The 27870-nt window shown below is 25.3% G+C and overlaps 1 protein-coding gene across 1 annotated transcript; it reads right to left on the bottom strand.

Moving 5' to 3' along the window:
- Window positions 1-596: 596 nt before the first annotated feature.
- LOC135923362 (pre-mRNA-processing factor 39-like) lies at window positions 597-25690 on the bottom strand. Its single transcript, XM_065458059.1, has 16 exons — window positions 25419-25690; window positions 25039-25376; window positions 24956-24994; window positions 24785-24910; window positions 24339-24496; window positions 22209-22376; window positions 18368-18482; window positions 8111-8224; window positions 7571-7771; window positions 5518-5644; window positions 5043-5257; window positions 4392-4451; window positions 3584-3765; window positions 1851-1928; window positions 1269-1488; window positions 597-907 (listed from the first exon to the last, which is right to left on the bottom strand). The coding sequence occupies exons 1-16, from the start codon at window positions 25663-25665 to the stop codon at window positions 797-799; spliced, it is 2499 nt and encodes an 832-aa protein (XP_065314131.1). The 5' UTR covers window positions 25666-25690; the 3' UTR covers window positions 597-796.
- Between the last annotated feature and the right edge of the window lie 2180 nt (window positions 25691-27870).

Below are 27870 nucleotides of genomic sequence, written 5' to 3'. Positions count from 1 at the left end.
TGAGCGTTTGATTCAAATAAAATAAAATTTGCGATTTTTTAACATAATATTCGTCATAAGGATAGAATCACCCAAGCTGAACGATATTATTTATAACCTATTATTTGGATTCAACGCAGCGTCAATATTGAGCATTTTTGAACGAACTATTATGTTGACAAATGATAGAATGCAGTTTAACATCATATAGTCCTATAAGTTGGCCCGAAAGTCATAAACTCACATAGGTAAATAATAAAATTCTTCAAATCAATAATAAATATAAAAAAAATTAGCCAATAATTATATATTATATTAAAATATCAATTCACTAATATTTTTCAAAACTAAGGGCAAATTATCTTAAAGATTTCGAAAATTTCTATTGGGATGGTATTTTATAATCTCAATTTATATTTTAAACACTTTTGCAAGATTATATCATTATATATGTATAGGTTATATACACTTTAAATGAAAATTGTTAGTCTACTTGAAAGAATAGTAATTTAAATAACATCTTGAAAAACAAAAATATCAAGAATAACCAAAATCATGATTCTCTTTTCAATAAAAACGCGGAAATTTTAAAAATAAATTTAAACTAATTTCCCAGTTTCATTTTTATTTGTTATATAACTAAACTATTATATCCCTTATTATATTTTTTATACAATATCGTTTATATAATACAAGTAGATAAAGATAGTATGATTGTTTTCCAGGTTATAATTTCAATATAAAAGAAAATTAATGAATACAATAACATAACGATACAAAGTGTGATCATCTCCCTGTTAAACGCAAAATTAATATTTTATTTTTTAATAATAGCAGATAAAGGGACAACACTTGGGTAACCCATAGAAGCGTAAGCGGCTGGGTAAGCATTTCCACCAATATACATTGGATTTGTAGGAGCGGGTGTCTAAAAATATTTTATATAATAATAAATTAAATTATCCTTACAAATAAAAATTCAATTTTGCAGTACTCAGTTAAATATTATAATGAATCCAAATAAACAATTTCATTTTCCAGCATTAGACTTATCCTCTTCAATTTTATTCATTAAAAAATCACGTTAATATTAATTATGTAAACCCAGGTTCACGCACTTTTCAGAACTAGAGTCATCAAAGCTCTGAAAGTCAGCCAATGTTTTTTGGGTGTCCAAATTTTAGAACAATAATCGTATATTATATCACAAACACATACAAAGTCAAGTATTCATCTTTAAATTAGCTTTAAAAAATGGAACAGATCATTGGTTATTTATTTATTATTACATAAACGCCAGGGTGTTGATGATAAGCAGAGGCCCATTGTTGGTAGTAAGCAGAGTAGTAGTCACTAGTAGCGATAGCTGCGTTACTGACCGTATTTACGGCTGTTGAGGTGGAAGAAGATGAAGCTCTTGGAGAAGCGGTATTGCGGCTAGATTTTGAAGCTAAATTTGCAGAAGCTACAGAAGGGGGTAGTAAAGGAACGTTGCCCTTAACGTATGATCTTTGTAAATGTGGGGTAACGCAAAATTTATTATAGAGAAGAAAGGAAATAACATAATAGAGGAAGGAATAAAATTATATAATTTAAAGTTTAAAAAGAAATCTTAAAATGTTAGAACTGCAACCAAAAAATAATATTTATTTAATCTACAAAAACACTAGTCTTAAAAAATTTAATATTAGAAAAAAAACTTAAACGGTAAATGTAGTGTGTAATATTTATTTGCAAAAATTTTATAAAAATTGCGTAAATAATTTATTTAAAATCCGATCATAAATAAATTATATATTCCAACTCCACTTCGCTATTTATTTTTTTAATCATTAATTTTTGGAAAATAAAATTTAAATATATAATAAAACTTCTGGTAAGTAGACGAAAAATCTCCTCCCAATTGTATTTTCAGCAAGGATATAAAATCATCACGAGCTTTATTGATCCTAGATATTCAATAAAAAAAACTATTGATAAATGTTGACAATAAATAAAAAATAATTTATATTAAAGATCTGCAAATCCCAGCCCAAATGGGCCTGGGTCTATTTTTTAAAAATAATTTCCGTTCCAACTGTCAGGCTTAATATTTTAAAATATATACTTTAATTTTGTGAAATAATTGATATATTTTAAAATTCTTGCAAGAAACAAAGTGCTATTATTTTTATTTGAATTAAATCTAGACCGGGTTAGACAAATTTTTTAAAAGAAAAATTCGGACCAGGCATAAAAAATTACGATGAAGATCACTAATTTATATAACAATAAAAATGTGCTAGTGGCCAGGCCATGTAAAATAAGGGGTAGCTGGAAGAATTTATTAAACCAAATTGTAGTCCTGGAAAAGTCTATAAAATTTGTTAGCATATTTAAGTAATATATTGACTAATCATTAAATTCTTCACAGTATTTTTTATTATAATATATTCATCTAGACTAGTGTTGTTAAACGCGATTGTTAAAACAGCAAGCCTAATGTTATAGCCAAAAAATTTTATAAACCCTGAAGATTTTGCTAATAGATGGCAGAAAGGTTTGATCATCTATTAACGAAATCTTGGGGTTGTGTAATATTATTTTGGCTAAAATCTTAATTTAAAATTGGCGAAATCGAGCCGTTCAACAACACTAATCTAGACCCATTAATGCACATTATAACGATGCATTTAAATTAGATTAAATACGAGAATTAAATTATTAAGTGAGCTAGATAATTATTTTTTATAAATAATTTATTAAATTTATGTGAACTTGCCCGTTTTGATATATGGCCAATGATTTTAACATTTAAACAACCTTTTTATATATATATTTATAGAAGTATTGTTATTTATAAATTTTGATCAGAAGCACAACTAAAAATACTACACCTCCCATCCATAGACAAAGATCATAGCCGACCTCGAAAAATAGTATCTCAGTTAACAAGTTCAAACAGAGCAATCGTAGGGATGTGATGTCACAATAAAACTGAAATAAACCTAAGACCTCTATATCGTATTTCGTCACATAATGATGACAGAAATATTTAATGATTTATGGAGGGAGATTAATATAGTGCTTCTATATTAAAAATGGTTATCAAATAAAATTGTTTGATAATGGTTATCTTTCTACGCCAAAAAATTCTGAAATTGGTAAACCCTGAAGAATATTTATGCGATTTTTTTCAACTAAGCTATCCAGGGTTTGTAAAATATGTGTAGGGATGGGGCAGGTATGCTTCAGTCTGTACCATATATCCTATGTTTAGGACTGTATTAAGACAATTCCTGAGGTCTCAGAGTAATTGACATAAATAAATTATATATAGCTCAAATACAATATATAGGTTTGGATATATATACCCTTAATCTGTTTTATAAGAAGCCAAATATATTAAATAAAACCTAATAATAAAATTTGCGGGCTTTTTTTATTTCTAAGATACAACATTAATAAAGTATCAGGCAATTTAAAAATATCAGCCCATACCAATATTTTAAAATAATATTTGTTTATTTCAATTCAATATTTAAAAATCCATATATCCTAATAATTTCTATATGCCTAATTCTGAAGCAGTTTATAAAAATTTACATCTATAGATCTAGCTAACCTATAAACATCATGGTCAAGACTCTCCAAAAACTCGTATTTTCTTTGAGCAAAGGCAGTTTTAGAACTATCTGGTAAGGTGCTATTTAAGGTGCGATCAAATATGGCCGCTATTCTATCTATATTGAGTGGCTCCGTCTGGTATTCCATGTCTAGCAATTGTAAGTATAACTTTTCGTTGTGCTTTAACAAAAAGAACATAATTATATTTTTTAAATTGTTAATTTTACATAATTAAACTTTTGTTTTGATTTAAAACTTTCCATTTAGACTAAATAGGGATCAAATCCCCATACGATATGTTTAAATGTATGCTCACTAAAATTTTTATGTTTTTTCACAAATTTATTCATTTTGTCACTCAATAATGTGTTAGGTTACCAGTGTCATATCTGATTTTACGGTATTTAATTAGCGATCATATAAGCAGGATACTATAAAATATAAGTTTCAAATTAGTGATCTGCATAGGGCCTAATTTTTCAAGCCTGGCCCAGCCCGAAATTTTTTAAAAGTTTTGCCGGCCCAGTCCGAATTTATTTAAATATAGAAATTCATTTTTATAATTACTCAAAATAAAAGATATAAGTTATATGGCGTCTTGTTTTTATAAATATAATCAAATATTTTTATTTTACATAAATAATTCAACATAAAATTGATAAATTTAGATATTTTTAGAAAGATTTTGAAAACCCAACCCAGCCCAAATTTTTTTTAAAAAATAGGCCCGACCCGGGCCTACTTTGACAGATCTCTAATTCAAATATACCTTCAAAATAAAATTCATAATAATATATAAAATATACCGGATCATTAATAATGGCGTCTTCTAGCAATTTCAAAGCTTGAGGCTTATCATTCTTTACCTATCGCAATACGTTTACAAAATTAATATCTATATTATTTTATTTTGTTTTGCGAAAAATTGAAAACATACCAAATTTTTAACTTTTTACTTCTTAAAATTACAGAGCATTTTATTTAACATTTGGTAGCTTTCATTGAATTAGAGAGATAAGTATGGACCCATATTTTAAACAGGTATATTTAAGTCATTATATTTAAAAAATCTATTTGAAAACATTCATCTATCTAATATAATTATTTTAAAATTTAATCCATTAAACAATTTTATGTTAGTCAAGAAAATTTAAAAAATCATTTAAAATTTTAAAAAATATTTTATTATATTAAAAAATAATTGACAATCTTTATTTTAATCATTAATAACAAATTAAAACGATTTTTAGCCAAAAATACCTCTTTATGAAATTATAAAAATTTTAAATTCTTAGGGCTGATCGAAAATCTTTTAGCAAAAGTAACCAAAATAAATTTGACATAAATATTGCTTAATCAAAATTATTAAACTACTGAAAAATCCCGACCCATATCTATATGAACCCCACGAAGGTTCGTAAAATAAGAACCAATTTTTTTATAAAAATTAATGTAACCCGATGAATGTAACGTGCATATTGTATAACGAAATAGCTGTAATAGCAAAGATTGCTTTCATATTTTGTGAGGTTTTCTCTGTAAAGCCTTTCTACGAGATCCTCCATATCACCTCTCCTTCTGTATAAATTAATTCTTCTCATAGTTAGCTGGACAAGATCCGGAACATTTTTATCTAGCAGATTAAGGATAAAGGAAGCACAATGAAAGTTACCTGTGTGAATTGGGAATTAAACAACGTAATTTATATAATTTATTTGTATGAATGTATTCATAAAGGAAATGTTATAACAAAAGAATATAATCACTAAATCGAATTAGGAATGGTAAGTAAATATAGAGACAGGTAACTATTAATCATTATTAAAATGGTGAATAATTAAAATAAATAAATTAAAGTCAAACCCTATTTAATTATTTCTAGTGACTAAACGTAAAAATATTTTATATGTAATAGTATTTAAAAATAAATACCGTATTTTTCTTCGACAGCAGCCCAGGCCAAGAAAATATTCGGTTTAGTCGGCAAGTGTATAAAGCAGGCTCTTTGGAAAACTCTTCTCATAGCATTTAGATCCAAGGTTTCCATATATTTGGCGTACTAATTTTTTTAAATTAATAATCAGTGTTATGTTATTAATAACGAATTAAATATTATTTAAAGAAATAAATGATATAATTTAAGTGGCATCTCTAAAAATAATAAATAAATACAATAAAAATATTATGTTGTCCCTAAAATTTATTAATATTTTTCGTGGGCTTACATAAAACACAGTCCAGATCTTTAAAAAGTCTGGAATGACATATTTTACTCTGAATAAAATAAAAGAAGACCATAAAAATATATCATAAATTTATATCTTTTCCTTTTCATTTGTTTCTAAAATTATCATTATGTTATATTTGCATATGTAATGTTATCGCTTTCATTTCTATATAATTCTTCTAGAGGTAACATGCTCAACATCCATGTTGCAATTTATAAAATTGGGAAAACAAATCAATTATGTGTTGATTTTCTATTATTAATTTTTTTATTATAATTATGCAAACTTTAAATTATAAAATAAAGTATGAAATTTAAAAAAGAAAACAAGCATTTTGAAATTTTAAATACTCAATAATGAATTTCTATAATGGCTCAAAAAGCTAAATTTCAAAATGCCTCAAAATACATGCGCCAATATTTTCAAAAAGGATTTTGTACATTTCTCTACATTCTCCATAATATATCAATGGTGGAAATAACCTAGACAAAACTACAACCAAAATTCAATTTATTAAACTTGTGATGTTTTAAAGAAAAATGGTATTTTTTTGCTAAAGGAATGAGATAATTAAAATTTAAGTAATAAAAAAACTACACTTCATTATTTGTGATAATGCAACAAATCGCCTTGACCATGAGAAACGGAATATTTCAAAGCGTTTCTTAGTTCGCCCATAATTTAGTTATTTGTTTTTTTCGTTATTTTGTAATTAAATTTAAAGTTATAATAGTGAAATTTAATATTATATTTTGAATTACATTTTGTTTATAATAAATTTAATCCAATAAAACCATCTGATAATATTTGCTTCTAAATGAAAATAAAATTAATAAGACAAATAGTAGTCAAAGATATTATAGAAAAATATTATCCTGAAATTGGTAATATAGTTATGAATCTGAATTTTCCTTTACAAAATTTAAGAAGTATTTTAACTTAAAAAAATTTATGACAATGATAATATACTTGCTGCCATTATTCATCCAAGTTTTAGGCTGAACTAGCCATATATTACTCTTCCTAGGTTTATATATCAACTAAATAGATGTATCGAATGATTAAATAATATTACCAAAAAGAATAGAGGTTAAAACCACAAAAAAATTACTTCTATTGATGCTTTCTTTGAGAAGAATGATACCGAAAGAAAATCCAATATATGATATTTATGCATCAAAAAATAATACAATTAACATATTCGATGACTTCCCCTATTTTATAAATATATTTATTAAATTAAAAGCACCACTACCCTCAAATTCATCGGTTATTTAGCCAAATTAAACTTATATTTAGTGATTACCATTCAGGACTTGAGAGGTGAAAATATAATTTGTTATTAAAATGTAATAATAATAAATGAAACATTTGTTTTTTTCTTATTATACACATGTCACTTATCATAATAAATTGATATATTTTGTCTAATGTTTCACTTCCAATTTTTTTACAAAATGAATATCTTCATAAAGTAGCAAAAGCAAATAAAATAACTATTGAAGGGACTATTTCAAAACTTAACGTTAGCATTACATACTACTTGCGAAAGAGGGTAAAACTTTTATATATATTCAAGAATTTATTGTCTCTAGATATATTCAAGAATTTATTGTCTCTAGTTATAACAAATATTTTTTTAAAAATTTTAAATATGAATAAAATGTTTTGATATTCGTTATTTTTGCCTTCATGTTTCATAAAAAATGGGAAAATTATGAAACATATCCTGTTAGAAAAATAAAAATTTGACCTACTTTTAGCCAAAATTCCTCATAAAGAGCACATGTAACTAAGCATCGCTCAAACAATGATTTAACACGGGTGTTTTTAGCTAATCCAGTCTTTTCACCTTTATCAAGATCAACGGTTATGTTCATCTCATAATCCAAATACTGGTTCCAGTTTTTGAGCTGAAATCTTTCAAGAGGTTTGATGTGAAAGTATGGTCTTTTTATCTAGTTTTATGTGGGTGTAAATAAAATTAAGATTTATATTTTATGAATTGATGTTTACATGTAGATCTAGTATAAATTTTGGCCAAAACTTAACAATTTTTTATCTTTTGTATATAACAAATTTTGTATTAAAAATCTATTTCTCATGACATAATTATTAGAACAAAGTATAAGTTTTGTGTTATAATAAATCTGGGTTCAATTATAGGCTTGTTTTTATTATACTTTTAGCACATTGAAAAAAGTCTATTTTAAGTGAGGTATTAATTGATTCCAGTGATATATTTTCAATGCTGCAGACTTTATATAAAAATTAAAATTTATAATCCAATCATTTACATTATCTTCATACGTTTTCCTTTTTTTCACTTCCATTTCTGTTTCGGCAACAATTTCTTGTCTAGTTTCAATAATTTTATCCCTGATAGCAATAATTTGATCATCGGTGAGTTCCTTTTTAATGATATTTTTTTTATTTTAAAAAAATATAATGGAATATTTTACAATAAATTTAATACAATTTAATGTAATGATAACATTTGGAAAAAATAAGATATTAATAGATAGAATTGGAGGCATAATTGATATTGGAATTTTAACCAGAGATTCACTGATGTCAAGTATAAAGCTAATAAACTAATTATTCAACCCTCTAAAGGTTAGTTGAATAACTTTTTGATCCAATATTGCAAAGTGTATTAAATTATATAATCATTTTATTTTTTTAAAAAAATGATATATTTTTTTTCCTTAAAATTTAAATTTTACAATATTCTATATTTTTTAGTTCAGCCCTTTCTAAAAAAGATTACCCATAATTCAAAAGTAAAATCTCAAATTCATAATTTTTAATCCATTAAGTTTATTTTTCCAATAGAAATCATAAAAAATCCGCACAAAAAAAGCATCCTAAATAAGAAATTTGTATGGCTGCATAACGCTGACTTTTATAATATTATATTATTGGAAAAATCGAAATGCGATATAAAATTTCAAAAATTATTGATATATTTTTGATATAATATTGAAATTTTTTATATTTTTATATATCTTGTCTGACTATGACAAAATATACATCGTGGTATCTTCTCATCAGTAATCATTGTTAAATAAATCCATAAGATAGTTGTTTTACTTAGTAAGGAAAATTGACTGTGGGGATACACCTCTATTTGCTAAGGAAATTTTAATTGTTGTGATTTCCCGCTAAAATAGAAGTAATAATATTATCAGGATTGACTCGATTCCAAAACCTAAACGAATTTACCACTGCTACATCAATAAAATTGCTAGAATAGGCTATCACCATTTTTTTACTATTTATATTTATTCTATATGTTGACAATATGTTATCGTATAGATCAACACCACCCTATGGGAATTATATGAATTTATAAGATTAGGTTGTGCAATTTTTATTTTTGAGAAAATTTAAGAGAATTTTGAAACGGCTAAGATTTCAAGACTGAACGATCATTCCATCGAATGACAAATATTTCATTTGTATTTTCAAGTCGGCAATCGTAATAGCCCGTTTCCATTTCTGCTATAACTTTAATCGTTTCAATGAAAGAAATTTAAAGGTCAATTTTCTCTTTAGCCCCAGTTGCGAAAAATCCAAGGTGTTTCAAATGTTATAAAAGCTTTAAAGGTATAAAAAAATTATCGAAATAAATATGCAAATTGGGAACTTGGACTATCTTGAGTAGATTTGTAACGACAGCACCTTTTAACTAGGGCTGTGTCGATATTAAATATTGGATCGGATCGGCACCGATATTTAACGTTCCCCAAAAATATCACATAGGGTCGATATTTGTAAAAATCCGATCCGATCTTTTTACTTTAATTTTCTTTTGTTATTTTATGTTATGTATATATTTTACATAATTATAATATTATTTTTTTATCTATTATAATATAATTTTTTTTTATTATAGTCTTAATTATAGAAATAAAAAAATTAAATTAAATGCGTAATTCAATTTTTTGCATAAAAAATATTGATATCTAACGAAAACATAAATATAAATAGGCCCTTTACTTTCAACCCTTCCCTCACAAAAATATAACTTATCAATCAGAGCGCTATCTTTTTTGGTAGCTATAGCTAATAGCCGCTACTTTTTTTAAAATTATTTAATTTTTTAGCGCGCTACTTTTTTTTATTTTAAAAAATATAATGAATGTAAGTATAAACATGAAAATTTAAATATAATATCATAATTAATTATAATTTTTATAATTTATTATTTAATTTTGAAATTTAAATATATTTTCAATCTGTGTTAATAATCTAAAATGGCATCGTCCATGGATATCCAAATCCTTGAAAGTTATTCAGACATGGAAGATTCAATGGAAGATAATGTACTTAATAGCTCTAATAACGTTTTTCCATTCCCTAAATTTGGAAAATTTTTTAAAATAAATATTAAAACAAAATCTGGATTCAAATTCCTGTGCTTAAAATGTAAAAAAAATATATCATCAAATCAATCGAGTAGCTATAACCTGAAGAAACACCTAAAGGTAAATTGTTATTTTTACATTATAATATTATTTATTTTATTAGACTGTTCACGCCAATTGCTATAAGGAAATAGAGAAACATATAAAAAATTTTGGTATAGGAGAATCTTCATTAAAAATGACAAATACTATCCAAACCAAATTAACTGATAATAAACATGCCAATATTTCACAAAAATTGGCTGATAAAGTTATTTTTGATTTTATTATTGACACAGTTCAGCCAGTGTCTTTGGTTGATAATCCATCATTTACTATAATGATTAAAACTTTATCCCCTGGCACAACAGTTTTATGTCGCCAGACACTTATGAATAAAATAGCCGACAACTTCAAAGTGATGAAAGATGCCCTAATAGTAGAGTTATCAGATATATCTTATGTATGTACCACGGCAGATAGTTGGACACATAACAGAAGGTAAAAACTTATTTATATTCTGATTAAATATTTTCAGAGCTTATTTGGGAATCACAGGCCATTGGTTAGATCCTATAACTTTAAAAAGAAGATCTGTAGCCTTAGCCCTTAAAAGGATTATAGGATGCCAGACATATGACGTACTTGCAAATAAAATTATTAACATCCACAAGTCTTTTAGGATTCACAATAAAGTTTGCAAGATGGTTACTGATAATGGGTCTAATTACCTGAAGGCATTTAGGTTATATCACAAATTTATTTATAATATTTATTTTAAGTTATGATTTTTATCAGAATGGAAGGGTTATTATTTAATCTATAAAATATTTAGTATTTTAATATTTCACATTATTTATAGAATTTTTATTAACTAAATACACACATATTTTAGTAATATTATGATTATCATAATTTATATCAAATTATAAATAAAATTAGTGAAATTAACTAATAAAATATAAAAGAGAGGTGGATTATTTCATTAATTTTTATTGTACAGTGTCATTGAGCTAATCTAACATTTAATAAGATATGGTTATTGACAGAGTTGGGCAGGTCCTCCAGAAAAAGAATCTAGATACAGATTCTTTTTAAAAAAATGAATCTTAGATACAGATAGTATTTTTTAAAAATAATCAAAAAGATACAAGATAAAAGATTATTGTATCTTTTACTAAATTAGAGTAATTTAAATACAAGATACTTTTAAATTATCATTACCAATTAAATTAGAATAGTTTATAAAATACAAAGTTTATTATTTATTTGTGAAGAACATAGCATACACATATAAGAATGAATATTTGCAATAATTAATAAATTATTTATTGATGAATTAATCATAATAATCAGGGATTAATAATATTAATTTTTGCCCATTAATAGCTTAAACAGGGAAGGGAGAGTAGTATATTTAATGGGAGTTAAAAATGTGCAAATAAGAAAAAAAATTAAATCAAATGATTTATTAGAATTTGCAGATTATTTTCTGTGTTGTTTTAAATATAGCTTATATTAGTATGGATAAATGGCATCTCTAAAAAATTATACTAATTTTATTTTATTCATTATCTTTAATAAGTATTTATCATTACTTGTTTGTGATATTTATGTATTTTTTAATTAGTTTTATTTTCTAATATGACTTATTAATTCTTGCATTTGTAATATCATATATAGTATTATAAATATCATTTAAATCTTTTTTCATATTTTTTTTATATATTTCTTGCAAAATTATTAATTATATATAAAAAATATGAAAATAATGTACAACATTATATTATTTAATTGTTAATTACATAGCAATTTTCTTTAATGCATTTTTAATTAAATTCCGTAAATAAATACTGTAATGTAATTTTATTTATATCATAAATAAATAAAAGTAACTAATAAAGTTAAATTCTACCTTATTATAATTTTTTAAAATTATCTAATATTATATATCAATTGTAGCTTAAATATTTCCTTTAATAAGAACTTGCTAAAATAATTAAATATAAAATATATTACACAGTACAGGGAATTCATTCAATATATTCATTTGATAAAATATTTTTGCTTAGTTACATTATAATTCCTGAGGTTCAAAATTTAGAATACTAAGAAATGATTTTTCCACTCCATTTTTGATAAATATTACTAGACATTTATTTCTATTAAAATTGGATGAATAATTTAATTTGTCCTATTTAATACTCCATTTTTGATAAATATTACTAGACATTTATTTCTATTAAAATTGGATGAATAATTTAATTTGTCCTATTTAATATGAATATAGAATATTTGGTGAGGATAATGCTGAAGATGAGATACAGAATGATAGTCAACATGTATTGGAAGAGGAGGAAATAGGTGTTGATGCCAATGATATTAATGAGATCTTAGAAGAAGGTTTAAATTATTTTATAATACATGTTAATCTAATCAATATTCTATAGGATCTTCAACTAACTCCACAATGTTACCCAGCCATCATAGATGCTCCTGTCATAATTTAAATTTGATAGCAACAGTAGATGCTGAAGGAGCTTTAAATGATGAAGATTTTAAAAGGGTGTCAAGATCGACATTTTATAAATGTCAAACTTTATGGAATAGGCAGAACAAATCTCCTAAAAGTTCTGACATGTTTAAAAAAAAATTAGGGAGGTATTTATTAACCCCTAATCGTACAATATGGAATTCTGTATACCAAATAAAACTAATCGCTTTTTTTCTGGAGGAAAGAAGATTAGAGATTAATTATCTCTGTGATCTTGTTGAAATTGAATATATTAACGATGAAGAGCATACTTTTATAAAAGAGTATACAGAGGTAATTCTAATTAATAATGATTCATTTCCATATCATTTTAATTTTTTAGGTTATGCAATATGTTGCTGTTTCCCTTGAAATTTTGGAAGGTGAGGATAATATGGAGATGGGGTATTATGTTCCCACTTTAAGTATCCTAAATACCAAATTAAAGAGATTGAATAATCTAATCTTATGCCAGCCCCTAGTAGACTCTCTGTTAAAAGGCATTGAGAGAAGGTAAATAAAATTTATATTGTTTTGTTTTGACTGAAGATTTATTCTAACTTAATGTTTAAAGCTAAAAAATTTATAAAATTTTATGATTAAGATATATTTAAAATACTCTATTTTTGTAACTTTTAGATTTCCAAACTTATACAATGATGACAATGTCTTAGCGGCAATGGTTCATCCAAAGTTTAAACTAAACTGGCCATATATAAATTCCGATGATGCCAAACATCAACGCGATAGGCTAATGGCGAAGCTGAATAATCTTACTCCAACAAACATAGATTGCCGAGTATCTACCACGAAGACATCCTCAAATAATTTTTTTGAAATTAAAGATGATTTAATAGAAAATCCAATTGATCTTTTTTTTCAATCAAAAAATATTGAAATGAATATTTTTGATAATTTTTCATATATTAAAAATTTATATATAAAATTAAATACCCCCTTGCCCTCAAGTGCTAGTGTCGAGAGATTATTTAGTAAAGCAAAGCTTATACTTTCTGATCGTCGCTCTAGACTTGGGGATGATAATATTGAAATGATATTATTATTAAAATGCAACAAATTAAAATAAATATTTATTTATATTGCTTATTTTTTTATAATCTAAACTAACTATATTTTTATATTTATAAATGTTGATTTTTATATATTATTTATTATACATTTACATTATAAGCAAAAAAAAATAAAAAAAATTTGTTTCATTTGTTCCTAAATTTTTTTTTATAAAAAGTAGCTTAAAAGTAGCTAAAGCTACTTTTGAAAAAAAGTAGCTAATAGCGCGCTACTTTTTTTGAAAATAGCTATAGCGGTAGCGAGCTACTTTTAAAAATAGCGTTTAACAACTCTGTTATCAATCCAAAATAATCCCTTTAATAATATTAAATAAATATAATAAACATTACTACAATTCCACTTTATTCATGTATACGTATAAACATATTAAATTTTCCCCAATCAATCCCGTCTTCATCCAATATCTTCACTCCAAATAGCAAACAAAGAAACTTTCTTAAAAACAACCCATGTGATAATTTTGTTTTACTCCTATCCACAATAAAAAACTAATTTCCCTGTCAGAAAATAACTGACATTTGATGTATTATATTAAATTTTATTCTTCTTTTACAGCTACAACAATTTCTTAATTACATTTGGTTCAAAGGGGGATGGTGAAAAATCAGTATAAATATCGAATCGGTTTTGAACCAATATCGGGCCGAATCGGTGAAAATTATGTGGATCGGCACACTTTTAACCATCAAAACCATTTAGCTTTTATTTTCTGATATATATAAAATGCAAATAAACATCCATCTAAAAAAGCAAGGATCTATGAATTATATACCAAATCATCATTTGCTCAACCATTTAAAAATCGTAAAAATATACACTAAATTGTAAAACTTTTTATTTAATATTTAAAAAAACATTTCCTAAATCATATTGAAGAGCTTAACGGGAATGAATTTCCATAAGAATCTGCTAATTATGGATTATTATAAAAAAAAATAATAGATTCAAGTTTATCTCTTCAACGTGATTCAGAAAATGTAAAAATTAATTTAAAAAATAATATTTAAAGTAGTGGGATATTATATTAAAAAAAACACTATTTGTTTTGACTAAATAAAAATCCCTAAGAATCCCCTATTAAAATCAAATTTAAAAAATAAAATATATAATCATGTATAACTTTTAAAGAGGATTCAGAAAAAAGTTAATATCAATATTTTTTTTAAATTTTAAATATTGAAAAAATTAATTTTTTTGACTAAAATTAAAATTCCTAAGAAAAAGAAAATTAATTATAGAATCAGGAACGATCTTTAAGATACAGAAAATGTTAATATTCATATTTTTTATAATATTAAAGAGCTTCACTCTTTCGAGTATTATTTTTATGATATATTTTATTTTATTAACCTTAAAATATGTAAAATAAATTTACGTGATGTTGAAAACATTTTGCTAATTACAACAAAAAGTAAACATATTGAAAATTTTGGGCCAATATTTCAAAATAAATATTTTATTTATTTCAGAATGTAATATAATAATACTTAAAATTATATATAATTTTCATAATCTACTACTCTCTTCATTTATTAGTTTTTCAACCGATAGAAAGAGTGACTAATTAGGTGGTTTGGGAATAGGGTGTGCATTTGTGGGAGACTAGTTAATAGGCGCGAGGAATGAGGTAACAGGCGTCAGGCATGTGAGAAGGAGTAACAGGAAGATGGGGTAATAGGCGAGATGGAGAGGAAATAGGTATAGCCAGGTGCATGTCCTACCTATTATGTGATCTACTGTCAATATTAATTAAAATGAGTTGAATGATTTTACTCATTTATAATAATTAATGTGTTCTGGTTCAATACATAAATATATATTGTCATAGTTAAATAACATTAAGTAAAATCAAAAAATAAAAACGTCTACTTAGGACATAAAGTAATTAGAGTATCGACGCTCACAGTATCTAGTGATTCCCCCTGCATTTATAGCAAATTAAGATATCTCGAATTTGTACTAGACCAATATATCTCCAAGCCTCTTCGCTTACATGTCATATTTAACTGGCATCTATATATAGTTGGAACTGGAATCCGATAGTTGGCTGAAAGATGCCAGGTCTTAGGCATTGCTTTGTGGACAGCTAATAAATTTGGAGATAAGACCCAATAACGGAAGAGGATGGGAGTTATATAGGCCTAAAACAAATTAAAGAGAAGCCCTAATTTGATTTATGTGCGAGAGAAATCGTTATGTTACATATTGTAAGTGTCTTTATTCTAATCATAAGTTAACATTTTTATTTACATATTTTATCTCTTTGAAAATAATATTTTTTAAGTATATCACATAGGCTGGACGCTGCACTTATTTTCCTTTCTTCCACATGTCATTCCATCTCCTGAGCCTATCACCCCCTCTTCCACCAATATTAATCAGTGTCCTATGGTTAACCCTCCTTGAGATCCTGCAAATCCGCCACCCTAGCTTGCAGTTGATAAAACAAATGATATATCATTTATTAAATTATGAAAATTCCTAGCTTGCAGTTGAGTAACAAATGATATAATATCATTTATTAAATTATGAAAATTGATATGTTATGTGTATTATTAAATATATTTTTAATTTAAAAATTTTTAATAACATATATCTTAAAAATAAAATATTGGTTCAATATTTTTTCTTAAATAGCAACATATTCTTAACACCACATAAATTTATTATATAGGTTAAGAAATTAAAATATATCATATGTGGGAAAAAAATAGCGAAAGAGTGGGCGGTGTTTACTCAGATTCTAATTCAAATAGGCAATATCTTTAAAAAAATATAAGGCCCATTAATATCAAGAAATTATTAACGTTTTTCAAAAATCTGCCAAGTAAGACTTATGCTGTTATTAAGATACTATAATTTTTTATAAGAAATCCTTATGTAATTTTTATGCATAAAATACAGATGATGATAACTTAGGTAAAATGAAAATTTAATATTTATTGTCAGTTGAATTAATAATTAAGCCTGAAACTTGAGGCAAAGGCAAAAAACAATAATATATATATCATGTCTTAAAAAGTAGCATTTTTAAAATCTATATAATTAGAATGTATAGCTTATTTATAAAATTAAATTTCCTTTTTTCATTAAAGGGGTTTTATCAGATTTAATGTACCTAAAAATTTTAGACATTGATATTAAGTAGTTTTAAGGAAATTAAGATTCTCTAGATTTTTTTTCCAATATAAGTTGGAAATTCCTTATATTTTAAATTAGTGCTATTTAGTGAGGTATTCAAAAAAAATATTATCTGAATCTTTAAATTAGAGCCTTTTTAATAGAGGATTATTATTTTAGTCAAAAAATAAGTATTTTAATTTTAAAAAAAATTCATGTTAACATAATGTGAATTTTCTCCAAGAGTTGTACTGTTTCTAAAATTTATTTTTTAAATTTGAGGCATTTTAATATGGGATTCTTATAGTCAAAAAATAAATATTTTGAATCTAAAAAAAACCACAAAATTTTCTGAATCCTCTTAAAGAGTTAGTTATACATGATTCTATATTTTATTTTTAAAATTTGAGCTTTTTTAATAGTGGATTTTTATTTTAGTCAAAAATATAAATTTTAAATATATTTAATCTAAAAAATTAATATTAACATTTTCTAAATCCTCTTGAAGGGTTATATATGATTCTATCTTTAATTTTTAAATTTGATACTTTTTAATGGGGATTATTACTTTAGTCAAAAGAATAGTGTTTATTTCCCATTACTTTAAAAATAATTTTTACATTTTCTGAATCACGTTAAAGAGATAGACTTGAATCTATTTTCATTTTTTATAATAGTCCATAATTAGCAGATTTTTATTTTTGACATCAGAAAAAATGTCTTACCTTTTATTTTTTTAAATTAAAAATAACATTTTATAAATCACATAGAAAAGCTAAACAAGAAAATATAAAATTTTTAAATAGTGCTTGTTTAATAGGAGATTCTTAGTTTATGGGGATTCATATTTTAGTCTAGCCCAAAAATTAGGCCCAATGCAGATTACTAGTACCCATTTAAACAAAGATCATGGTGAACAGACTTATGTACTATGAACATATGATGGGAATGCCTAAAAACTAAATATGAAACAGGTTAAGAGTTTAGATGTGATGGGTAAACAAGATGATCAAAACTCCAATGGACCCACAAGGTTTAAGCCAATATGACTAAATATAAATTGAATAAAATAAATTGAATAAAATAAATTGCATGAATAAGATACAAAATAGTGGTACTAGTGCATCTTAGATAACTCTATTTTGATCAATCTTAAAGGAGTGATTTTTGGCACCATTGTATAGTTTACAAAATAAGAACTTTATATTAAAACTTAAAAATATTTTGTGACAGATTTTTAAAATATGTTTAAAAAAAAGTTTTGCCCATAACTTAATTTTGATAAAAGTTGATTTAGAGTTAGAACCATATAATAATCAAGAGGTAATGGATAAATTTTATTTTAGAATTATCAAGTAATAATATATATAGATCAATAAATATTATAAGATATACAATACTTCTGTAGAATGTCTGTGTTTAGGATTAAATAAGTTTAGATCTCGTTTAATTCTGTCAAGTTCCTCCTCGGTTATGATCTCTTGTATATCATTTGTTTCAATGTGATTTTTAAATCTAATAATTTTATGTAATATTAAACATATATCAGTTTTTAGTTAATATTATTTTACTGGTGGGTCATAACAAATCGATCAAAAAAGACACATTTTTGACCGACCTCTTTTAAAAATGTTAAAAATTTATGAATTATTTAGACAGGTAAAAAATGAGAAAGCCGTTTATTTTAGCTCGCTAGCACACCTGGTTCACGAGATATAGGGGCTCATAGGTGCAAAAAAGATTCACTTTGGAATCTAAAATTTTTAAAATGCATATAACTCAAAAACTATTTATAATAAAAAAATATATATAATAAATCATATGGTAGGTAAAAAAAAAATTTCTAAAAGGCTATCAAAAAACAATAAAAATTGGCACCAATTTGAGCCTTTAACTTTTGGTTTGCCTAAATTGCTTTACCTGTGTTTCCATAAGCAAAAAAGAGTCTGTTTTCGAAATTCTTTTTTTTACTTTTTATTTAGACACCCTTTATAAATATATATACTATGTCATAACCTTGGCGACTCTATCGACTATTCTAAATATACATTTTTACCAAAAATTGAAAAAAAGGCTTTATGAAATTACGGATTATGTTTAAATTTTGTTGCTAACTTATCAATAGCAGGATATTTTCCCTTTTTAAAAAATTTCGAATTTCTTTTAAATATACCAATTAAACTGAAGAGCAGTGTAGGAAAAAGCCATTAGACACTTAATAATGTAACAAATTTCCAATAATAAATATCATTTGTATAATTTTTTATTATCAATTTTTATTAATAATATAGAAATATAGATAGATCATATTCATTCCATAATTTAAAATATTATTGAAAAACAAAAATTAGTTAGATATAAATAATTATATATTTTAAGAAAATAAATTAAAAAGATGAATAATTTTAATTATCTTGTCCTTATGTATATGTTTGTCCAGTAGCAGTTGAAATGACCTCATCTATAATTTGAGATTTATGTATCCACATAATATCAATCAAGGAGTGATATGTATAGAATTTGAGGGTATTTGAGGATGCAAATCCTCTTTTTCGATTTTTTTTCTAAAACATAGGGCATCCACCATTTATTGTCAAAGATACATGTTATATATCCATTTATATTTCCATATAGTAAATTCGCATTAATATTCAAGTGAAATGTTATATTTAATATTTGTGAAGTTTGAATAAAATTTTGCTTCAATTTTATCCTGAGAAATTGGGTGATGAATTTTTTGCGTTCCTGGTATTGTACATGCTTTATTGAAATCTCTCTTCTAAAATTATTTGCTCTTTTTCATATTCGTCTTCCAAAATGTAAAAGAAATATTCCTTAATAAAAAAATTATATATCTTATACCTTTAATATTTTCCTTAGAATAGGCAAAATTCTTTAGAGCAAGTTATTTGTTCTGAAACAGGTCTTTGTAAACCTGCCCCCACTAAACGTTTGACTGTACCTCCGACCCCATCACAAGCTGATTTGCCATGAGATGTGGCCCAGAAATGTCACTCAGCTTTTGTCCTGAAATCATCTTCATGGTGACAAAGCTTGATTAAATTTTTGCGATTATCGTATTGTGGTGCTGCTTTATCTGAAAAGTAGAAGAATTTTTTTGGTCGGCATTGAAATTTCTCTGTTAAGTATCAAGCTTAATATTTTTGGAATAAATGAATGGCAATTGTATTATGAACGAGAGATTTAGATATTATTACGAAACTTAAATTATTAAATGACTTATAATAAATCACAAAAGAATGAATGGTAACTTGAGATTTATTCCAGTGAACTCTATATCATCTTCAACAAAAAGACATAATTATCAGCAAAATCTGCCTGAACTTATATCCTCCTTCATTTGAATTAATTTTAAGAGAATTCATGAATATTGTTTGCTGCTTTGTTATGAATGAGTAATAGTAAAATATTTGGCTTTTCGAAAATTATTTCTAAAGAATTAGAGGTTGATGAAGTGATAGTTAAAAGATCTGTGCAATCTGTAGTTACCCATTGCTTGTAAGTAATATATTCAATATCACTTGAATATAATATTTCACTTATCATGGCCTTTAAATAAGAAGATCCAAGACATTGATCACAATCACCAAAAAAACATTTTGGCAATGCTGGATACAAATTATTTTTGACAATATATCCTTATATGTAATCTAAATTAAATCTTCATTTATAGTAATTTTGAGCAAACTCATCAGCAATAATTTTGTTTTGATGAATGGAGCAAACACATATTGAATGGGCACCACTGATGCCAACAAATACACAATTCTCGGGATGTAGATTATAAAATTTAAAGAATCAAATTTAAATATTTGAATCATTATCTTTAAATTTAAGATATAGCTCTCGTGAATTGAATCTTTTTACCATGCTTATTATAGATACAAAATGCCTTTACCAGGCATTGATCTACTATATTCATCATTGCTATATAAAGTTTTGACAATAGCAATGGTGGTTTGTCTTACCAGATTTAGAATTGGGTGTTGAAAAAAGCCCCTTTTCTTTTATTTAACCTTTTCGTTTTAACGCCATAATCTGAATCTTTTGTTCATAATACAATTTCTGATCATTTATTCCAAAAATATTTAGTTTGCTACTTAACAGAGAAATTCCAGCCGACCAAAAAAATATTCTTCTTTTCAGATGGAGCAGCACCAGAATATGAAAATCGCAAAAAATTAATCAATCTTTGCCACCATGAAGATGATTTAGGATAAAAGCTGAGTGGCATTTCTGGGCCACATCTTATGGCAAATCAGCTTATGGTAGGGTCGGAGGTACAGTCAAACGTTTAGTGGTCAGAGCAGGCTTACAAAGACCTGTTTCAGAACAAATATATCCTAAAAAGTTTTTGCCTATTCTAAGGAAATTTATAATTTTTTAATATATATTATAATTTTTTTATTAAGTAATAGATATCTCCCTATATTATGGAAGAAGAATATGAGAAAGAGCAAATAATTTTATAAGAGAGATTCAATAAAGCATGTACAATACGAGGAATACAAGAATTTGATACTTTTCAACCAATTTCTCAGGATAAAATTAAAGCTAAATTTTATTCAAACTCAACAGAATCGCAAATATTAAATATAACATTTCACTTGAATATTAATGCAAATTTACTACATGAAAAAATAAATGGATATATAACATGTATTTATGACAATCAATGGTTGATGAGATAATAGGAAAAACCCCTGGAAAATATAAACCCAGGAAAAAAACTCTCGGAAAATAAACCCCCGGAAAAATACCCCTAATTTTTTTTCATATTTATACAATTTGTCACAAGAAGCAATTCTCAATTCCAAAGACGTAGAATTTAGCCTCGTTTTCCTCCAGTGAAACGTAAATCAGAGCACTCTATCTGACGAATTTTTTACCTACAATATGATATATTATATTTTCTTTTACCTACAATATGTATATTTTTTTTACTATAAATAGTTTTTAAGATATATGCATTTTAAAATTTTTACAGATTCTAAAGTGGTTCTTTTTTGCAGCTCTGAGCCCCTAAATCTAGGGAATCCAGTGTGCTGAGCTAAAATAAATGCTTTCTTATTTTTACCTGTCAATAATTCTAGCAATTTTAAAAGGGGTCGGCCAAATCATGATCAATTTGACGTGGAATGGCCCTGGTTAAATTTAAAAAGCTTAAAAATTGTAAAACATTTGACAACAAATATATATTTTTCATGATTTAAATAATACCTTTCAAAAAATTGTCTGTAAGCAGCTGTCATTTCCTTCAAGGCTAAATCAAATACTTTGGTAACCTTCCTCATTTCTCCATGTTTCATCTCCCAAGTTAAGTATAAATCCCAAAATGGTTCTGATTTGTAATCTGATCCAACCTTTTGTATGGCTTTCTCAAATAATCTTGTTTATTAAATTCATAAATGAATATTTTTTTAATCAATATTTTTGGTTAATGAGTTTGTATATAATAGGGTTGTGCCAATCCATAAATTTTTGAGTGATCTGATATTTCCCAATATTATAAACTAATACTGACCCTTTATATCTATCTTTGAACCAAAGTTATAAAAAATCAATATTTTCTAATTTAAAATATGGACTAGCTGGATTGAGTATTGATAAATGGTTAAAATTCCCAATTTTTAAAAAAGGGTTAAATTAATAGCTAAACTAATATTACCTAAGTCTCAAAATTTTGCCAATAGATATCTAAACTAGTGATATGCACCTGGCCTAATTTTTCAAGCCCAGCCCAAAATTTTTTTAAAAAATTTTTGCCTGCCTGGCCTTAACTAGCAATATTTTTTAAAAAGTTTTTCCAAATTTATTTAAATATAGGAATTAAAGATATATGTTATGGGCGTCTAGTTTCTAATTCTATAAATTTTTATTTTACATTAAAAATTCAACAAAAAATTGATAAATTTCGATATAGTAAAAAAAAATTGAGTTCAGGCTGGGTTGGGCCTAATATTTTTTTAAAAAATTCAGACTGGGTCAGGCATATCAGGCAGGCCTACTTTTACAGATATCTAATCAAAACCTTTCAATCTCATTTTGGGTAATAGATAAAATCTTTAGCTAGCCATTTTCAAAAATTGGGTAAATCAGATCATTTAACAACATTAGCGAGTTGTTAATGATACTCCTGGAGCTCTGCTACATATTTTCAAAAACACCTATAGCACCCCTTCTTTTTAAAATTAAGGAGGGGGAACAGGAGCTAGCTCCTTTTAGGGCTGAAGTGGAGAAGCAACAATCCCTTATATATAAATTAAATTATTTTTTAAATATTAATAATATTTGTTAATTAAAATTCAATAAAAATGAAATTTTATTTTATTTAAATTTATCCAATATTAAATGTTTAGCCAAGTTTTATATTTTTCATCTAATCATTTTAAATATTAAACATCAAGTCCTTTTTATATTGAAAATTTTTTGGAAAATCTTGTAGACATTAATATTCATTTTATAGATATATAATAAAAAATATTATGGATTTAGAGATCATAGATGAAGAAATCGAATTTCCATTTCCATCATACAAAAAATATTTTAACTTCTAAAGGATGTTGATCCAAATGGATCAAACAAATTTAAGGGCAAAATGTCTTTTTTGTTTAAATAAAACTATTTAATTTTCAAAAGTGAGCAGCTTCAATTTAAAAAAGTATAAATACAAAATGATTTTTTTGGATTCCATGAAATTGATCATCAGGAAAATAATATATTGGACAAATATTTTTTAAATAATAATATCAGAATTATTATTTTTGATAAATTCCCTGAATTAAAAAATATATTTAATACAATACCTCGCTTCCCTCTAGTTCTCCTATGGAGCACCTATTTAGTATTGCAAAAGAGGCATTAGGGGAGAGGTGTGGATATTTGTTAGATTCTAATTTAGAAAATTTATTACTTTTAAAAGCCAATAAAAGGTTATAAATATTTGATAGATTATTTAATATAAATAAAGCTTTTTGATAAAAAAAATATATGATTTTGTTTCGTATACTTTCTAAAAAATGAAAATCAAAGGAGCAGTTATGGAGTGGCACTCCATTACTAGGAGCGGGAGCTAGCTCTTTTATGTAGTACGGGAGTGGGAGCTAGCTCCTTTTGAGAAGGTAGGAGTGAGCTAGCTACTTTTAAAAAGGAACATTAACAACTCTGGCTTAATGTAAATAGATATGTTTTTACCCTTTTTTTGTTGTAGATAATAAAATAAAAATTAATACCAAATTTTTAGCTACATTATCTTTAAAATAATTTGATTTATTTTAAACATTATAAATAATATTTAATTACAGCCCTGGTATATACTAATAATAAATTAATTTAATTGTCAAGAATTACTTTCTAATTTGTTCATCAGACCATTGATGCTCAGTAATGACAAGAGTAGATATAAATGGATTGGAGTTTTCAGATGCAGAATTTTCAATTATAAAATTAATGTAGAATATCCATAAGTCAACACTATTAGGAAATGCTTTTAATGCTTTATCATAAATCTAAATATAAGGAAATAAATAACATAAAATATATTTTTTTAATAACGGGTTAGTTTAATATACAAAAAGCCTGGATGACTTTTATATCCATTTTTATACTGTATCAAACAAATAAACCATTTTGATACCCTAAGAGAATTTGTATTATACCGCACCAAAGAAATAAAAATTATAAGTATAAATATATTCATTATTTTAAAACCAACCTGTTGTTTTTTTTGTATTTCATAGAAGATTGTGCATTTAAAATGTAATAAATATATTTAGTAAAAAAACAAAAATAATGACCTTAAATACATTATCTAGAAGTCCAAATTTCCTTTCAATATCAGCATAGTTTTTCCAATAACCATAACAATAAGGATACCTCTTAAGAAATTCCTTAAATGAATGTCGCAAAACTTCGAGTGCCATCTGTAGTTAAGGTAAATTTTTTAAATCTATAAAACAAGTTATTACTTGTTGCTTTTCCTCCTTTATAACTTGAGGATTTCTTAACTATATATGTAAATATAATATCAAAATGTGATTTTAATACATACCAAACTTTCACAATATTGTAGTAACGTGACCCATGCATTAAAATCTGTAATATTTTTCAGAATTTCATCATGTTGTTTTTGTAACAAATCAAAATTTTCATACCATGATTGGAGTGTCTCAGAGAAACAATTTTTAGTAAAAGATAATATATCCATTAATTGATCTTCTATATATTTCCGATTATTATGAGGAATATTTTCTATCATTGTAATAATATCAAAATATACTGGATCTTCTCCAATAGATTTTATTTGAGAGGAATAATGATCGTCAAGGGCTGAGTGAATATTGGTATTATTTTGTGCATTATCATAAGTTAATATTTGGTTCATTTCAGCTTAAAAAAATATTAAATGTCTTATTATTTATAATCAACTACCTTTAATATGATTCAAAGTTATATCCTCTTTAATTTCAATATCCAAATTATCTTTGATGTGATATTTATCTACCTTGTTTTGAATAATTACAGCTTCTAGACGTAACCTTTTACAGCTAGGAAGATCATTTAAGTTATCATTATTTTCTAATTTTTGACTTTCAATAAAATGCTGTTCTAATGTTTGATCAATCTCCTCAAATTCATCCCCTTCATAATAATCATTATGTATGTCGTTTGTTGCCATTTCTTGCAAGTTTGCAAATGATAATAATATAAAATGGCGTCTTTATTAAATTAACACTAGAAAAAAAAATTATAATGTTGAAAATATAGAAATATATAACATAATTTCATATCAGTGGCGTCACTATGGGAGGGCGCGCAGGGGCTCGAGCCCTCTGAAATATTTGAGTAGGCCCCTTAAGTAAAAAGATTTTTTTTAATGACTCCTTAATAGCCCCTAGAACTAAAAATAAATTTTTTGATTGCTCCCTGAACGATTTCTTTTATAATTCTATTACGTAATATATAGATTTAATTTTTTTATCTAAAAGACTATCTTAATTTTTATTAAATGAATATTATTTTAATTATTAGATTAGATTAATACATATAAATTATATTTTTACATATCAGCCTGCAATCAAATTCTGTGTTAACCAATAGAATATCAATATCACTCACTAAATATTTATTTAGCATAAACAGTTAAAGCTTAATTAACTTTTATTTTTTAGATCATTATATAACCCTATTTAAATAAATATAATCATTTATTAATTGAAAATTAACAAGTTTAATATTGTAATTAGCCGAGTCAAAATCACTAACATTATATTATTCATTTTTAAATTTAATTACATGCCTCTTCCTAAAAATATTTTCAAGGCCAACTAAGTATTAAGTAATATAGTTTATAATCCTCTACTATATATAATTGGTTATAAAATATTAGGTAAAAAGCCACTTTTACAGACGTATTTGACAGTTTTTACTAATAAATGCTTTTGATAATAAATATAAGCAACAATTTGCATTTAATTATTTAACGCCATCTATTTATTTAATAATAATATTACAAATTAAACATCTTATTATTCATCCCACAATGGATATAATAAATTAGATATCTTTTCTTCTCTTTTTTTACTCGATTTTAGGAAAGTTATTTTTTTCTTCTTTGAAAAACAGTTTTGAGTTAAAATTTTAATACGAGTATATTATTGATATTATTACAAACTACTATTATTTTAAGATATAATATACCAACTAGAGGTAGTGCGATATATATAAAATCTTAATTGTTTTCATCATATTACTCTGGTTCTTATTTTATAGTTACAAAATGTTTCATTTATAAAATGGAATCTTGCCGTGTAAATAACTTATGGCTTCAATATATTTGCATAATTTCTTCTAAAGATTTATAGTGTTTTTGTTTTAACAATTTATCTAACATAATAAATTCTGATATGAGTTAACATCGTGTGTGTCAATGACTGCCAATTAACCAGCATCTATTATTTGTGTAGCTATGTAAGTTTAGATTATTACTACAGCTGCTGAAAGCATGTGATTGCATATTTTAGGTAAGCAATAATGATCAAATGTGTAGTCGTTTATATATCATTAAAAATGGAAGATAATCCTATAGAAATATATCTCACAATAATTATCTCTATTACTTATCTAGCTTCCATCATGTTATCTAAAAGTAAGCTCTAACCACTATATATTTTTATGATTTGGATTGGTCGTTTATATTCTCTTCTTCAAGAATTGTTAATTTGGTTAGGCCTATAAATTTTTCCTATTAAACATTGTCTAAAATGATAACAGAGAGAAATATTAGCTTCATGACCTTTTGTCAATATAAGTTGTTAAGAATTATATTATATTATGTGGTTTTTAGAAACTATTATTGATTGAGGTATATGTATGAAATAATTAACCTTTTTTATCACTTGTTATTCTTTAGACGCAAAATCTTTTTATACCAATAATCGAAAATACTTTATATTGTAATAAATAGATGTTGTATTAAAAAATTATTTTTATGTCTTGTATTGTTTTAATTATTTATATGCTAGTTTATTTTTTATTAATATAATTTTTTTTTTCTCTTTAGCTTTCATCTTTTCTGGTGGTAATCTCCTTCAACATCTCTCTCCACTTTGTTATTCATATAATCTCTTTTATCTAATTTATACTTCTTTATATTGTCTCTAACTTTATGGCCCCATTGAAGTTTTGGTCTTCCTCTTTTACGTTTGCCCATAACTTCCAAACTCTCAACTTTATTTCCTATGTAGTTCATAGGCCTTCTCATTGTGTGCCCATACTACCTAAGTCTGTTTACCATTAACTTAGTCTAAATGAGCAACCTTTAAACTACTTAGTATTCTTGTACTGCGCACTTTATCCTTTCTTGTTACCTCAGCAATCATCT

The sequence above is a fragment of the Gordionus sp. m RMFG-2023 genome, chromosome 2 (genome assembly GCF_954871325.1).
Source record: "Gordionus sp. m RMFG-2023 chromosome 2, tfGorSpeb1-WG-v2, whole genome shotgun sequence".
NCBI classification, from domain to species: domain Eukaryota; kingdom Metazoa; phylum Nematomorpha; class Gordioida; order Chordodea; family Parachordodidae; genus Gordionus; species Gordionus sp. m RMFG-2023.
This window is presented reverse-complemented; position numbering and strand designations above follow the sequence as displayed.

Excerpts from the sequence above, each read along its gene's own strand:
- LOC135923362 (XM_065458059.1), bottom strand. The coding sequence starts at position 25,665 with ATGGCAACAAACGACATACATAATGATTATTATGAAGGGGATGAATTT. Across the intron at positions 5,258-5,517 it reads TGCTGTCGAAGAAAAATACG|GTAACTTTCATTGTGCTTCC; the intron begins GTATTTATTTTT and ends CAATTCACACAG. Across the intron at positions 908-1,268 it reads ATCAACACCCTGGCGTTTAT|ACACCCGCTCCTACAAATCC; the intron begins GTAATAATAAAT and ends AAATATTTTTAG.